The 14525-nt window shown below is 47.9% G+C and overlaps 1 protein-coding gene and 1 long non-coding RNA gene across 5 annotated transcripts in view; one reads left to right on the top strand and one right to left on the bottom strand.

Moving 5' to 3' along the window:
* Positions 1-1313: 1313 nt before the first annotated feature.
* On the bottom strand, positions 1314-2769 carry LOC310911282. Its single transcript, XR_014590481.1, has 2 exons — positions 2316-2769; positions 1314-1856 (listed from the first exon to the last, which is right to left on the bottom strand). It is a non-coding gene; the product is annotated as an uncharacterized lncRNA (long non-coding RNA).
* Positions 2770-2965: 196 nt separating this feature from the next.
* Positions 2966-14525, top strand: part of SATB2 (SATB homeobox 2) — a 130972-nt gene continuing 119412 nt past the window's right edge. The window contains exons 1-2 of one of the 4 annotated variants that reach the window (XM_083864629.1): positions 2966-3140; positions 5261-5479. In XM_083864629.1, coding sequence (XP_083720755.1) covers positions 5311-5479 — 169 coding nt within the window. In that variant the 5' untranslated portion in view covers positions 2966-3140; positions 5261-5310. Of the gene's footprint in view, positions 3141-4648; positions 4805-4995; positions 5073-5260; positions 5480-6668; positions 6691-14525 lie in introns of those variants that run through there. The other 3 variants (XM_083864630.1, XM_083864627.1, XM_083864628.1) reach the window with 3 other exon arrangements.

Raw genomic sequence — 14525 nt, 5'->3', positions numbered from 1 at the left:
ACGGGCCGGGCTCGGGTCCCCGCTGCGGCCCGCGGGAGCGGCCCCGGGCCCGGGTTCCGCCGCGATGGAGCCCGGGCCGAGCGGGGACACCGCAGCCCTCGCCCGTGGGACCCGCTGTCCCCCTGACCCGACGGCCTGGCGGTGCGAGCTGCAGCCGCCGCTCCGAAGGGACCTGGAGCTGCCTCGCCGGTGCTGGGGGCCACCCCACCACCCCACTGCGAGCCCGCGGGCCACTGTGCCCCCGTGGCAGCGGGACTCTGCTCTCCGAGGCCGTGCCCGCGGGCGGTGTCCCCCGGGAGCCCAGCGTGCGGCCCGGGCACAGCGCTCAGCCCCGCCGAGCCTGGCCCTGGGGCTGCCGTCCCGCGGAGGTGCCGGGTGGGAGGGGAAGAGAGCAGCGGGCGAGGGGAGCGCCTGGCGGACCCCGCCGCGGGGAGAGAGCCCGGGGCCGCCCTCGGGCCGGCTGCGTGCGGCCAGAGCCGCCCCGGGCCGGGAGGTCGCGGCAGCCGCCGCCTCGGGAGCCCTGTGGGCACAGAGCCGCCATCGCTTCCACGCGTTCTGGCTTTAAAAGCGGTAGTTAATGAAAACCAAACCTTTCCAAGGAGGTGCTTTTGCTCAAAATTTTTTGGCAGTCAACGACTGAAGGCGTCCGCAAAGTTCAGTAACGAGGAGCGCTGGGCACGCGGAGTGCATCCACCCCTGCTCCCATCGGAGCCACAGGGCAGACAATTCTCCTTCCGGAGCTCGTGTTAGAAAAAGAAAAATAGGTTATTAATATTATTAATATTTTTTAAAGATAGGGTTTTTTTTTAATAGCGACATTGAAGACGGGTGAGCAAGGCAACGGGAAAATATCTTTCTTTCAGTGGAAATAAGGACAACGTGAAAATCATGCAACCGGGGAAAAAAAAGCGTTTATAATTCGAAACAGAAAGAAAAGTCTTTTATTGGGAAAAAATATGTAAAAGAAAAATAAGCACCATGCTTCATAAAATCCGTATAAATTAAGTGATGTTTACAAAACAGAAGTTACCAAACAACATTTATACGAACTCGGTTAAGTTTCCCTCAGTTTCATTAAGAAGCCCCTTCGCTTCCGCATCAAAATTTTCAAACTATTACGGCTCCCGATTTCAAAGCTATTTTCTCAGAGTATTTTATGTAAACATTCAGTTTATAAATACGGACTAAACACATTTTCGGTAATCCTGATATTCCAGTGAATGTGCAAGTGAGAAACCAGCTGCCGGTGAAGAAAAAACGAAAGCAAGAGAAAGGTGCAGGGGATTCATTGCAAATGAAGCAAACGCTACATATATATTTAAATGTATTTAATTGTATGCATTATTCAAATGCCCTTCTGACTAGTTTAATAATTTAGAATCGATAGTTTTCCTAAAAACTTTATAAAATATTTACACTTAATAAAATATTAATCGATTAACAAGGCAGTTGTACTCTTATAGGAGCTTTACTAAAGTCCTGTAATCGCGCTGTCGCCACACGTCTCCGCTGTTAAGGAAAGGATCACTGACAAAATGTAAATGAAGATCTTCAGACGGTGGTGTTTATAAAATACCTCATTAATGGGCTTGGATTGAATCTCTCCATCCATCCACATCATCAGATATAATAATAGTAACGAATCAGACAGGGAAGATCCTGGGTAAACCATTGGCATTTTTTTTTTCCAGAAGTACTGAAGTCCTAAATCACCAATTCTTCTAACTTTCTGGCCATTGATCCGCGGGCATTCGTAGTTCAACATCAAAGGTAAGAACAAAACATTATTCAATTATTCGATAGCTGGTGGGAAACGTTAACTTCCCTTTAAGAACGTTAACCTCCGTGCTGCTGAGCTTTATCAAATTTAGGGGGAAAAAAGAAGAAAAGTTAGATGGGGTTATTTAAAAAGAAAACAGAGAGTTCCCCAAACTTTGCGGCTCGTTTCTGAGCGGGCAGGCAGGAGCCCCGGCCGGCGGCAGCCGCCGCGCTCTGTGCGCAGCCCGCGCGTTCCGGGCACCGCCGCCCGCTCCTCCGGCCGCTCCGGCCCCCGCCCTCGGCCTTCCCCTGCTCCCCGTATCTTCTCCGGCTCCCCCCGACTTCGGCCGCCCATGGAATGCGGCTCCCGCCCGCGGTCACGGCTCGCTGTCCCGGGGCAGGGCTGGCACCGCGTCCAGACCCGGGCGGCGGGTCCCCTGCCCTGCCGGGGCGGGGAGAGACACCGGTGCTCGGCCGAGCGGGGAGAGCCGCGCTTGGCGCTGCTTTTCGGGCCGGCCCGCAGGTCAGATGTGGAACGGAGGGATGATTTCTCTTACCCTGCCCGGGGATCCGCTGCTTCTCCCGGCACTGTTTTCAGGGGCGGCCCGGAACTCGCCGGGACACCCGAGCGCTCGGCGGGCGGGGGGCTGTCACCGCCGCTCGGAGGGAAGGAGGGGCACGGGGGGACCTGCGGCAGCCGAGCTCCCGTGGGGACTGACCCTCCTCCAAACCCCAGGCAGCGCTGGGACGGCTGCGTGCGGGCTCGGGGCAAACATCGCTGCCCACCCCACTGTCTCCGGACGCTTACGGGACGAAGGAAGATCTGTCACCAGGGCTGCCCGGTGGCCGCGATGCTCCCGCCGGTCCCCAGTGTCACCGTGCCCGGGATGGGGGGGCTCCGCTCCCCACTAACCCCCCCCGTAGCCCCCTTTTTTTTTTTGACCCTCCGGCGCCACCGTAAAAGGCAGAGCTCTTAAGGGAGCACGGCGGGGAGGGCGGCGCCGCGCAGGGAGCCAGGCGCGGCCGGGCGGCGGGGGAGGCGGAGGAGGGGGGTGTCGGGGCGCTTCGGGTGCCCGCCGCCGCCTTCCCCGCCGCCCGGCCGCCGCCCGTCCCCCGCGCCACAAGGGATTCCCCCGGTCCACCTTAACGCGGCTCTGGTTCCGCCGCCGGGCGGGCTCGGAGGGCTCGGCGGCGCGGGGCCGGCGGCTCATTCCCCCGCGCCCCCCGGGCCGGGCAGGGGGCGCTGCGGGTCCTCGGGGCATGGCCCCGCCGGGAGACGCGCCCCCGCCGCCGCCGGCCCCAGGGGAGCGCCGCGGTGCACCTTGCATCGGAGAGAGAGAGAGGGGACGGACTGCCTGCCTGCCCGCCTGCCTGCCCGCCAGGTGACCGCTCGCCGCCCCGGGACTGGGGAGGGGGTCCATCCCGCCCCGCTGCGACCTCCCGGCCGGGGCTTTGCTGGCACCGCTGCCTGCACTTAGGTAGCGCTGTCATGCCCTACCCGGAGCTCCGCTAATAAATAATTTAGCGGCGGCAGCAGCAGCGCTTCCCTGCCCGCTTGTCACCTTCTCCCGGCCCCCGCCATCAATAATTCAGGACCACCCCGGTAACTGCCTGGAAGCGGGCGCGGAGAACAGGGCGACGGCGGGGCCCTACCTGGGGCCGGGCACTGGCTCTTGGAGGCCTGAAGGAAGCGCGACCGGCCCTGGGGCGGCAGCCCCCACAGCACCGCGAAAAGTTACTGTCGCCTCGCCCCGGCGGAGGGAGGGTGCGGGAGGGTCCCGCCGTCGGCCGGTTCCCAGGGGGACAGGGCTGGGGGGGGCGGCATCGCACCGACCCGGGCGGCTGCACTGAATGCCGGTGGCGGCTTTCCTCCTCCTCCTCCTCCTCCTCGGTCGGTCCGGTGTCCCCAACTCCCACTTCCCCACCATCCCCCCCGCCCTTCCCCTTCTCCCGGCTCCTCCTCCTCCCGTTCCCTCTCGGCCCTCCCCCAGCCCGGCTGCCCCTGCCCTTGCGCCTTTCTGCCCTGGGTCCCTCCTGTCGCCACCGCCTCGTCCTGCCACGCTTCCCCTTCCCCACCCAGCCCGCCCCACGCTCTCCCTTGGCGCGGCACCGCGCTCCTTTTTCGCGTGCGAGGTGTATTATTTATTTATTGGTGTTTAATTTCCTGCCAGGTGGGTCTGAGCTCCCACCGGTGCGCGGCGGGGCCGGGGCTGGCGGGGCGGGCCGGCCGGGGGAGGTGGCTGTGCGCGCCCGCCTGTGCCCGGCTCCGAGGGAGCAGCGAGACTTGATTTTTGCGGGGGGGCGGGGAGGGGGAGGGGTGTCAAGGCGAGGAGGGGTGGCGATGTTTGGGATGCACAGCCCTGGGACGGGAACGCGGCGCAGATAGACAGGCAGACACACACACACAGGCGTGCACATACACCAAACCCGAAAGCGAGGACAACCCCAAAAAGGACTCACTTTGCCTCGATGACTCAACGCAACTAATAACCGTTTCTCCGCTCTCTGTGGCGAGTCCCTCCTGCCGCCGCTGTCGCCGGCAGAGGAGGGAGCGATTGAAAGTGACACGCGGGGGGCCGCCGCCGCTTCCCCGCGCCGCCAGGCACCCGCCGCCGCCGCCGCGGAGCCCGGGAGAGCGGCTCTCCCTCCTCTTCTCCTCCCTCCCCCCGTTCCCCCGGTATTGATTTTCTCCGCTGAAGGTGTGAGAAGTCGGCTCCCTCTCCCTTCTCTCCGCGCCGCAGCCGCCGGCCCCGCGCCTCCCCGCCCCCTCGTCCCGACCTCCCCGCTCGGCTCGGCTCGGCTCCGCTCGGCGCCGGGACCCTCCGGGACGGGGCTGTGCCCTCGCCGCCCCGCGGGCAGCCGCCCCGGCCCCGCCGCCCCGGCACCCCCGCAGGAGGGCGAGCAGGGGGCTGGGGGTGGGGGGAAGGAGTAGAAGCGAAGAACGCGACGTGGGAGAAGGAAACAGGAAAACTTTCCACCCTGGATTCTCTACTTCTGATCCATGGACAGAGCCCAACTCAGCCAACTTACAGACAGGCTATAAGCAGTAAGTACGGCGGCAGCTCGCGAGAGCCGCTGGCTAGAGGCTTCCTCGCCAGCAGCCGGCTACTTGGTGTCTGCACAGCTGGCCGGCGCGGGGGGGCCGTGCCGCCGGGGCCGTCTGCACGGGCAGCTCATCCCCGCGGCCCCGGGGGCGGGCCGGGAGCGCGGCCGGAGCCGGGGCGCAGCACCTGGCCGCGGCAGGCGGGTGGGCTCTCGCCCGCCGAGCGCGATGGGAGCCGGGGCGCAGCGCTGCCTGCCCCCGCCCGCGGCAGGTCGGCGCCGGGCGGGTGCGGCGAACCGCTCGATTCCAGCGGGGTCGGCCCCGGCGGCGGGAGCGGGGCGGCATCGCACCCGGCCGCCGCTCGCCCGGCTCACGGAGCCGAACCGCCCTGGGGACGCGCAGCGGGGGCCCGGTACCGGCCGGCATCCACTGAAGCGCCCCTCGTTTCTCTCGCCCTAGGTCCGTGCTCTTTCTACTGCGACCTGCCAGCGGGAGCAGCGTCTCCGAGCATGGAGCGGAGGAGCGAGAGCCCCTGCCTGCGGGACAGCCCCGACAGAGGCAGCGGCAGCCCCGATGTCAAAGGGCCCCCCCCCGGGAAGGTGGCCCGGCTGGAGCAGAACGGCAGCCCCATGGGCACCCGCGGGAGGCCCAACGGCGCCGTCACCAAGCCCGTGGGAGGTAACCGTGCGGCGGCTCCGCGGCCCGGGGAGCGTGCGGCGGGCGGGCGGCACCCTGCGCCGAGGGGCCGCCGGGGCCGAGTGCTGGCTCGAGGGCCCTGCCCGCTTTCCCGGGCAAGCCTTTGGGTGCTCGGCACCGCTGCGGTGATGGGGACCCGCGGGAAGACTCGGGGCGGGCGTGCGGCGCTCCGGCGATAGAAGGCCGCCCGCCCAAAGAGGCTGCCCCGGGCCGGGCTCCGGCCGGGCGGCTCTCAAAGGCCAGGGCTGGCCCTGCCGGAGGGTAGCGGGGTGGGAGCGCGTCCTGCGCTGGGCGCTCTCTCGGTGCGGACTGCCCTGGGCCGGCCCGCGGGCATCCCGCTGTCCAGCGGCGCTCCCGCGGGGCACGGCCGGGCTGCGGGCGCTCGGGCCGCCCTCAGGGGTGCGGGTCACACCGCTTGGGGCCTCAACACCCACCCCCCAGCTGCCAGAATGGGCTCACCGGGGTGGGAAAAACGGTAGCGGTTATGGTCGCGTTTTGGGATTTTATTTTTCTTTCGGTAAGTAGCATTTAGTAGCAGCTGTTGTAAAAGAGGATAGGGCATGTGCAAGGTTCAGCTCTTGCAGCAAATATATAGGGCATTAGTTTTGCAGTTTTCCTGCGTTTCTCTAGAATACTTAATCTTTCTTACTTTGCTGTCAAGTTCCTGGGCAGTTTTGTATTAAGAGCATGTTAAGTGCGTGGCTGCTTTTTCCCCTCCTTTTGTTCCAAGAAGATAAACTTCCCAGTCACTTCTCTTAAATGCCTTTTTTATTCCTCTTAACTCTGATGCTGTCGTGTTGAAGACAGTGCAGCCTCGTGTTAGGAAAAATATGTTTAAAAATCTTGAAATTAGCCAGATGTTGTGAGCAGAATATTGCAGGAAAGGCCATCAATAACTTTACCTTAAAAAAAAAATCTCTGCATTTGTGTTTTAAAATGGGCAGAGCGGTAACACATAATTGTAGTTGTTTATACACAAGGAGTTTGTGAGTTTGTGTCAATGGCATTTCGAGAGATACATTGAAATGGTCGTCACATGACCCTCTATTACGTGAGGTTTATTTAGCGATTTTACCATTAGATGCTTGTTTTAGACCTCTTTGGCTCAATAGGCTTCCTAATTGCTGAAGTTTGCTAAGGAGCTGCAGATTTTATTTTAAAAGCATAGGATTCATTTATATACCTAATGAAGGGTAAGAGAGCTCACTAGTTTTGTTTTTTTTTTATGTTTCTATATATATAGTTTTTAATCTTGTGTTCTTCCAATATATGGAAAAAGAAGAAACAGCTCTGCAGTGAAAGACTTGTAGTACTATTCCACTTAGAAATTGGTGAAGAAATAATTTGTTGAGTGATTGTAGAAAGGAACTAGTTAATCATATAAAAAGTAACATATGTAGTTTTAGATGCCTTTTTTGAGACTTGGGAATTAAAGCTGCTTGATTTTTAAAGGAATGTTAGAATTAGAGATGAAATCTTTTTCCTTGGGACATTTATAGAAATGTACTTTAAGATAACTCTTTTAAATGTTTTGGAATATATGTTTGCTTTCTAGTTGCAGCTGTGTTATCCAAGAGAAATTCAGCGACTTTTACAGTTGTATCGGTAGTTCAGCCTCAATCTGGCCTATTAAGCTATGGAAGATTTCTACCACTTAAGAAAAAGACTTTCATTTCTGAAGGCAAACTTTTAAGAGCCTAATCTTCATTCATTACTCTTCATCTCATTTATAAAGGTGTTGTAGAGTGGCATATAGAAGTGTGGGGGAATAAGAAATGCAGAAGTAATTTTTTTTTCCTTAGCTGACGTTCTTTAAGCAGTCTCAGTCTCTTTGGATTTAGGCTGCTCATAATAAAGGTTATTCATTACTCCTTATTGATACTGAAAGCAAGAAGAAAATTATTCTTGTCTGAATACTTACCTAGGTTCTATAATACTCAATACTAAATTAGTTAAGGCAGATTTTTTTTAATAAGATAATGGTGCTGTTTAAAATTGATTTACCTTTTTTTTCTGGAAATACTCTCACAATAAATTAACATAGCTAATTTCCAGATATTTTTCTTCTGCTTTTTTTCAAGTTTGATCTTTAAGAACCTGTTACGATCAAGTGATCTTTTCCTGAATGCAGATCACACCTGTTTCGGGTATTTTTTGAAGTCTGTATCTTTGCAGTGATTATTGTGGTGTTGGTAATTTTTTCACTGGAGTTGTGAAATGCATCTGTAGACATTTGTGGAAGGGCTTACTTTTAATTTACTGGCAAATTAGTATAAAAATGATTTTAAATAAATTGATAGGGGCTCTTCTACTGTTGTGCTTAGAGTCTGACAAAAAGGAAACTAATGAAAGTCATAGCGAAGTGACATCCAAGGCTTCAGTTGTCAGTGTTTCTGTTTATGCTTATTTCTTGGGCTTTACCAAGTGCTGATACTTACTGAATGTGAATTGCATTTGGGACAAAAATGGAGATATTTTACCCAAAACTAGAGACTTTTTTTTTTTTTTTTTTAGTGTTTTATTTTAAATTCCATGATGTGTATCTAAAGATTTTGAAAGCAAAGCCAGATGCTAGCAATTCTTTTTCTCATCTCATTTTGGGCCTTAGATATGTAAATGCTGAAATTCCTTCCTCTTTGTCAGGTGACTTTTTGTTGTAATAATATCAGTTTCTGAAGTTAACTCGTGAGAACAGAGCAATAAGCTCATAACTACCTGCTGCTATGATGAGCCTGATGACCTTTGGTAACCAGTTTTATAATCGTACTGTTTGCTGTAATTATTTTTCTAGTGACTTCCCTGAGAAATAGAGAAATATAATGCTATCGGTGTTTCTAGCTTTCTCTCTAGTTTTTATGAGTGGGAAAATGTTTTAAAATAAGCTTTTGTAATGCAGACAGAAATTTGGTTGTTCTCATGAGAAATTTTGCCTTATGATTTTCCTGTTTTTTTATTCCTAACATGAATGTACTTAATTCAGAGGGCCATTACAGCAGCTATAATAATCTAGTGAAGGTCACTAAAAAGATAAACGAGGTCTTAAAGGTTGTGTTTAATAGGGGATTTAAAAGTTTTGGTACTGTTTACAATGTTGTTAGCTTCAGTCCAATGTATTAGAGTCCAGTTTTGGTTTGCCTGACTAACCTAGTGCTTTCTAAAATGTTTCAACAGTTATCTAACCTGTCTGTTTTAAAACCTGTATGTAATAAACCACAAGTGCTCAGATTTTAAGGAGAGTAAGGTTCCTTGGAAAAAAAGGCTAATATTGCTTTAAAAAACATATGAAGCCTGGGAGAGAGTTTAGAGCAAGCAAGAGCACTATGGTGTTGACAGCTTTATATCCCTGTTGGGTAACATTCACTTACTAGAATTGGCGTCTCCTCTTAGTTAGTAATTCACTCCATAAGGATTAAAAAAAAGAGGGATGATTAATGACTAGGAAACTTACATTTACAGAATTGTTGATTGCAGTTCGTGAACCTGTTTGTGTAAGAGTGGATGTGCATGTATATGTGTGTGTGTGTTGATTTGAGGAGCATAGAAAATAAGTGTTAAAAGCCTCTGAAAGCAACTTAAAATACCAGTATGCAGAATGAGCTGCTCTGAAGTTTTATTTTGCTGAAAAAGAAACATAGAACCAAATGATAGCCAAGGAAGCATGTTCAAATTTGGAGCAGGAAATGATTGTAAAACATTTTTTGTTTAGATTAGTTTGATGCAGTCTGATAATACGTTCATATTCATTTAACTGTTAAAAACTGTGGTTCAGTTTACAAAATATTAATGGAGGGAAAAGCTTTCAGCCAATTCAAATCAAAATGTATGATCAGGACCTTAATCAGTAGCTGTAGTTACGGAGCTTGTACAAAGTCAGATGTAACAGAAATGTCGATGCAGTGACTCTTCGGAGCGCTGCAGCGCTGCTGTGAGCCCCCTAAAGTTCAGTGTATCGTGGTCGTGTCTGCTTAAGTGTAGTTAGAAATCAGTGTTAATATATCTCTGGGGTGACAGAAACACAGGCTGATAGTTAAAGAGCTATTTGTCAAGGTCCAGTCTGCACATTTCTGTAAAAATATTGTAGGTTTTTGTACTACCTTTTATATCTTTACAAGGATTCAAGGTACTTGACTGGAGCAAAAATTCACTTCTGTGCAGATGGAAGAACACAGCCTGATGAAATTTGCTCCTCTGTTCTACATGGTTAGTTAACGTGGTGTCCTGAAGGCAGTAAGGAAGTGTGTTTCACTTGTCCTTAGGAACTGAGGGAAGCGACAGGTTACGTTTTAGATTCCTGCCCAGATCCTAGATGAAGAATACCTTCCTGCTGCCTGAAAGAAATATGGAGCTGTTTGAAAGAATTAAGTGCATTGAAATACAGAAGCGTGAAAGCCACAAATCCTTATTAGTTTCAGGAACCAGCATAGATGTATTTTTATGTTTTACGTTTATATTTTATGTTGTATCTGTGGCTGCATGGTTGGAAAATGTTGCTTTCTAATTTGTTATAATTCAGTGGGGATTTGAAAGAAATGTAAAATCTTGGATTTTGTATGTTTCTGATACATAATGAGGAAGAAACCTCTAATTTAACAGGAACAGTAAGAAAAGCAAGACAGTGATTTCTTTTTCGGGACTGATTGTTAAAAATGAGTTTCTGGTCTTTTGGCTGGTCTTCACCCCTCTCTCCCTTTTCCAGTCAGGCTATGTCATGTAAATAGAACAAACAGAGCAGACACTCCTGAAGGGTCATGCAGTGTATCAGCTGTATTTTTGCTGAGGTAGAAAAATAGTCTTTCTTTATGTGTTTTCAGTACTTGGTCTGTTATTAAAATAAAGACACAGTTGGTTGAAGTACGTGTGCAATCGAACATACACATTAAACAGAATATAGGGTATCCACCCATTCAATGACCTAGACATAATTTGATGTTTAGAGTAATTTTGGAACCCTTAAGTTGCATCTGCAGAAAAACACCAACAATTTTGAATTCAAGATTTAAGATTAGTGGTAGTAAGATTTTTTCTTTCCCCCGCAATAGTTCCTAAGTGTTTCAAGTCATCTCCCTGCTTCCTCTCCACACCCATGCCCGTGTTAGTTAACTGCATGCTGTTATTCTTATCATAAACCAAAGGAAAGAAAAAGCAACCAACATAATTGAAATAATCTATATTAATTCTCTCTTTACTCCTCCCTTTTTAAGTTGGATTCTGCCTTTTCTTGGTTTCACTGGGATAGAACATAGTATATTTACTGTCAGTTATTTATAGGGCAATTCTTTGACAAATTCACCTTAACAGGAGGTTTCAGTGACTCCTCAGAACTGTTTTTGTGCCTAAAGAAGATGGCAAAATCCTATTAAAAACTAAAAAGATACCAAGAAGGTAACATATTTTCAGGAAATTAAATAGTGACTTATCTTCCATTCGGAATTTAGATGAGGAATTTGGACACTGAAAGAAGGCCAACAGTATTAATTTTTTTATTGTTATGGATAAACACTTAGAGGTGAAGTTTGAAGATTCCTTTCCAAAATACCTAGTTTTTGTATTCTATTTAAATACTCTTACCGTGCTGAATATTTTATCTTGATTTAAAAATAGAAAAAACCTGGCATAATGTAACTGTAATCAAGTCGTCCTTTCAACCGACAGCTATGTCATATTGAAACTTTCTAGTTTGTAGCACAGACTTTCAGATGGTATCACTTACTTTGAAATTCCTTGAAAAGTATTTGAGTTTAGTACTCTTCATGGAGATGCTGGCCTGAATATTTATTTTTGCAGTTACTTTCTATTATTGATGTTTTCTTTAGAGCTGTCTGTGTGGAATGGGGAGGAAAGGGGCCACAACGGTGGTCTGGAGCTTAAGTAAGATACTTGAACCAGTAAGATTTTTGTCACTCGCATTGACACAGAACATGGTAATACAATATGGCAACTATGGTGCTGTCAAATGAAGAGTTTTATTGCAGTCATGTATTTATATTCACCAAACATGTGTGTGCGCTGTTTAGGAAAATCCTTATTTTTGTGATCGAGCAGTTCCCAACCTGCTTTTAAATCTTATTTTTAAACTTTTCAAAATAGCTGAAAATCTGTAAAACTCGGGAAGATTTTCTTTGGAATCCCAAATTGCAAGGCATAGCTAAGTTAGGCCTTTAATTACTGCCCCTCGTAATTTAGTTAAATTAGTAACTACTGCTGTGTTTTTAGGATTAAAGGCCCAGTTTTTCAAGGTATAAAGTATTACCAAGTCCCTTTGAATTGATAGGACGGGGGTTTGTTGGAGATAACCTGTGCCTGATTCATACTCTGTAACTACTGAAGGAGCGTGCTGTCCTTTTGAAGCTCGGGGCTCTGAAACCAGCCCGCCGTGTTGAGCCAGGAGCCAGAGCCCGTTCTGCCTCTGAAAAAATCGCCTTGTGGTAATTGGTTCCTACTGTACCAAATGTCCGGGGTCATCTGCATCAGTCCCCACGGTGGCATGTATCACTAATGCAGATGTAAGAAATAGTCACAGCACACAAAAGGCAGCTGAGCATTTGATGGCTTTTGAGAAATGTTTTCTAGCCTCTAGCGATACTAAAAAAAATTGCCCTCCAAGAAGCTTTGTACTTGTTGCAGAATGCTCATCAGCAGCGTCTCTGCTGCGGGGCTACAGACAAATGAGTTTACATTGATTAGTGGTATGAAAGACAGAAAACACTCTTTGCTATCTCATTTGGGGGCAGTTGTTCGCCCATCTAGTTGAGGTTCTCAAGGCCATTCCCAAGTGTTGACTGCTTTAATGTGTGATACGTTCTCAGCCAGCAAGGCATTTTGTCCATATTGTTATTATTCTAGTTAGGTTTTTTTTTAATCCAGCGTTCCTGCGCTTTGTACGAAAGCACGCACTGCAGCTGTTGAGTATATTTTGTCCCCATCTTCATTTGCATTGATCCAAATATTGGTAAGGGAAAAAATATTTTATATTTTCTAGTGTTATTTCTTCTATTTCAGGGAAATTTAAAAAAAACATGAAATAGTATTTTTAGTTGTTGGGCTTTTTTCTTTTTAAATATATTTGCTAGCTCTATGCGTGTCCCCTGAAGATTTACAAATATACAAGATTTTGGCATTTGTCTGTTAGCAGTTTAGGGCTGCTGACATTGAAAAACTCGTAAAAGAAGTTTGAAATGTTTTGCTTGTTTTGTTGGTTGGTTAATGTTGTGTTTTGCTTTGGGTTTTTTAAGTGTAATTCTTACTCTGAGTTTTAAAGGTGTGAATGTCGATGTTGCTAGTATCTGAGGACTTACGTAAAACCTCTTTCCAGGAGGCGCTTCTACTTAGAATAAAACCATGTAAATAATTTACAGATTGTTTAAAAAATGAAGTGTGAACCCTGCATTGATGTTATGGTAAGCTGGATGCTAGTGCAGGAAGACTGTCTGAACTCAAGATATATTTTCAATTTCTTGTCAGATGCTGAATGATTATTGGCATTTCATGCAGTGATGTTTGGAAAAAGAGAAGAATGTAATTATTTGTAGAAGCTGTATGAAGGAAACAGAAAGGACTTGAAGAAAAAGGGCGGGTAGCTCTAGATAAGAGTCTAAGCATATGACTTGTTTTTCTAAATAGAAAATTATCTGGCTAATTATCTGGCTAAAAATGTTTAGTCATTGTGCTCTAACTAATGTCCTTGTATCAGATGGACACGCAATATTAAACAATTTGAGCACAACTGTACCTTGTTAGTAGCAATGTCAGCAAGGTAAAGAAGGTCAGAAAAATCTTAATACCTGTCAGACACTATTTTATATGAAGCTGCAGCATCTTTTGAGATTACCATATACCCACTGCATTTTCAGAATGCAGTACAAATGTTTTCCACTTAAACATGCTCCCTCATTTGTTCCCCAAAGACACACTGAGATGAAAAGACACACTATTGACAGCAAATCTTTTCAAAGGTGCTAAACCCGGCATGAAATGTCTGGATGGGAGTTTCTTATATCGAAAGCATTATTTGTATAGCTGCATAGAGCCACAAGGTTACTTTGTTTCTCTCTCAGCTGTTCAGTTCTATTTGTAATGTTGAGAAGGGGCTGGATTAGTGTGTCTTTACTTGGGTATCACCAGCACTTCACTCTTGAGAAGTTGCTGACTTTGTCAGCTTTTGGACGGAAGCTTCAGATAAGTGAGGAAACTCACAAAGAAGTATTTACCATCTTGGTAATCTAAACTCATGGAGAATGTTTAGCCATAAATTTAACTGACAGGCATATATTGGAAATGAAGCATGTTATTTTCAAAACTATAACCAGCCTATTTTTTGAGAGTAATATAAATTCATATTTTGAGCATATTTTGGTTTATATGCATTTCCATTATTTATATATTAAAATTAGATGTGCACAATTTCCAGCCTTATTATTTTGAATGGTTATTAAGAAATGTAGTTATAAATTATGAGTTATACAATACTTTGGAGTAAAAGGTGATTTTCATAATGTCTTTTCCCAACTTACAAATAACTTCTTTGCCATAATACAAACATGCTAGCGGAGCAACATGATAGATGTCTCTTTAAGTATCGTAGTAAAAGAAAATGACTTGCATTCTGAGGCTGTGGATAGTTTATGTTGTTTTGGACCCATTTCCCAAGCAGTGATCGAAAACAGATTACAATAACAATTATACAGTCAGAAGATGCAATATCCATTTCTGTTTTAATTGAGTGAAAGAATAATAAAAACATCATTAAGAAAAATGAGGTGGACCTGTCATACATGCTACCAATTTTTAGATTTAGAGAAAATGCAGAGTAACAGAAGTGTGAGCTTTTTTTTTTAATTTTCCTTTTTTTTAAAGTAGTTTGTTTCTCAAGCTAGAAGTCTGGATAGTAGACTTCAAATGGGCTCCTGTGAGAAAGTATGCAGTAAATAGGCATATTGCTTGACAATAATGCTCAGGTTAGGCATTATCTGAGTGTCTGGGTCTGGCATAATAATGAATGTATTGAGCCTTTCTGATGACATTATATGAT

Source organism: Zosterops lateralis, assembly GCF_965231275.1.
Source record: "Zosterops lateralis genome assembly, chromosome: 7".
In the NCBI taxonomy this organism is placed as follows: Eukaryota; Metazoa; Chordata; class Aves; order Passeriformes; family Zosteropidae; genus Zosterops; species Zosterops lateralis.
This window is presented reverse-complemented; position numbering and strand designations above follow the sequence as displayed.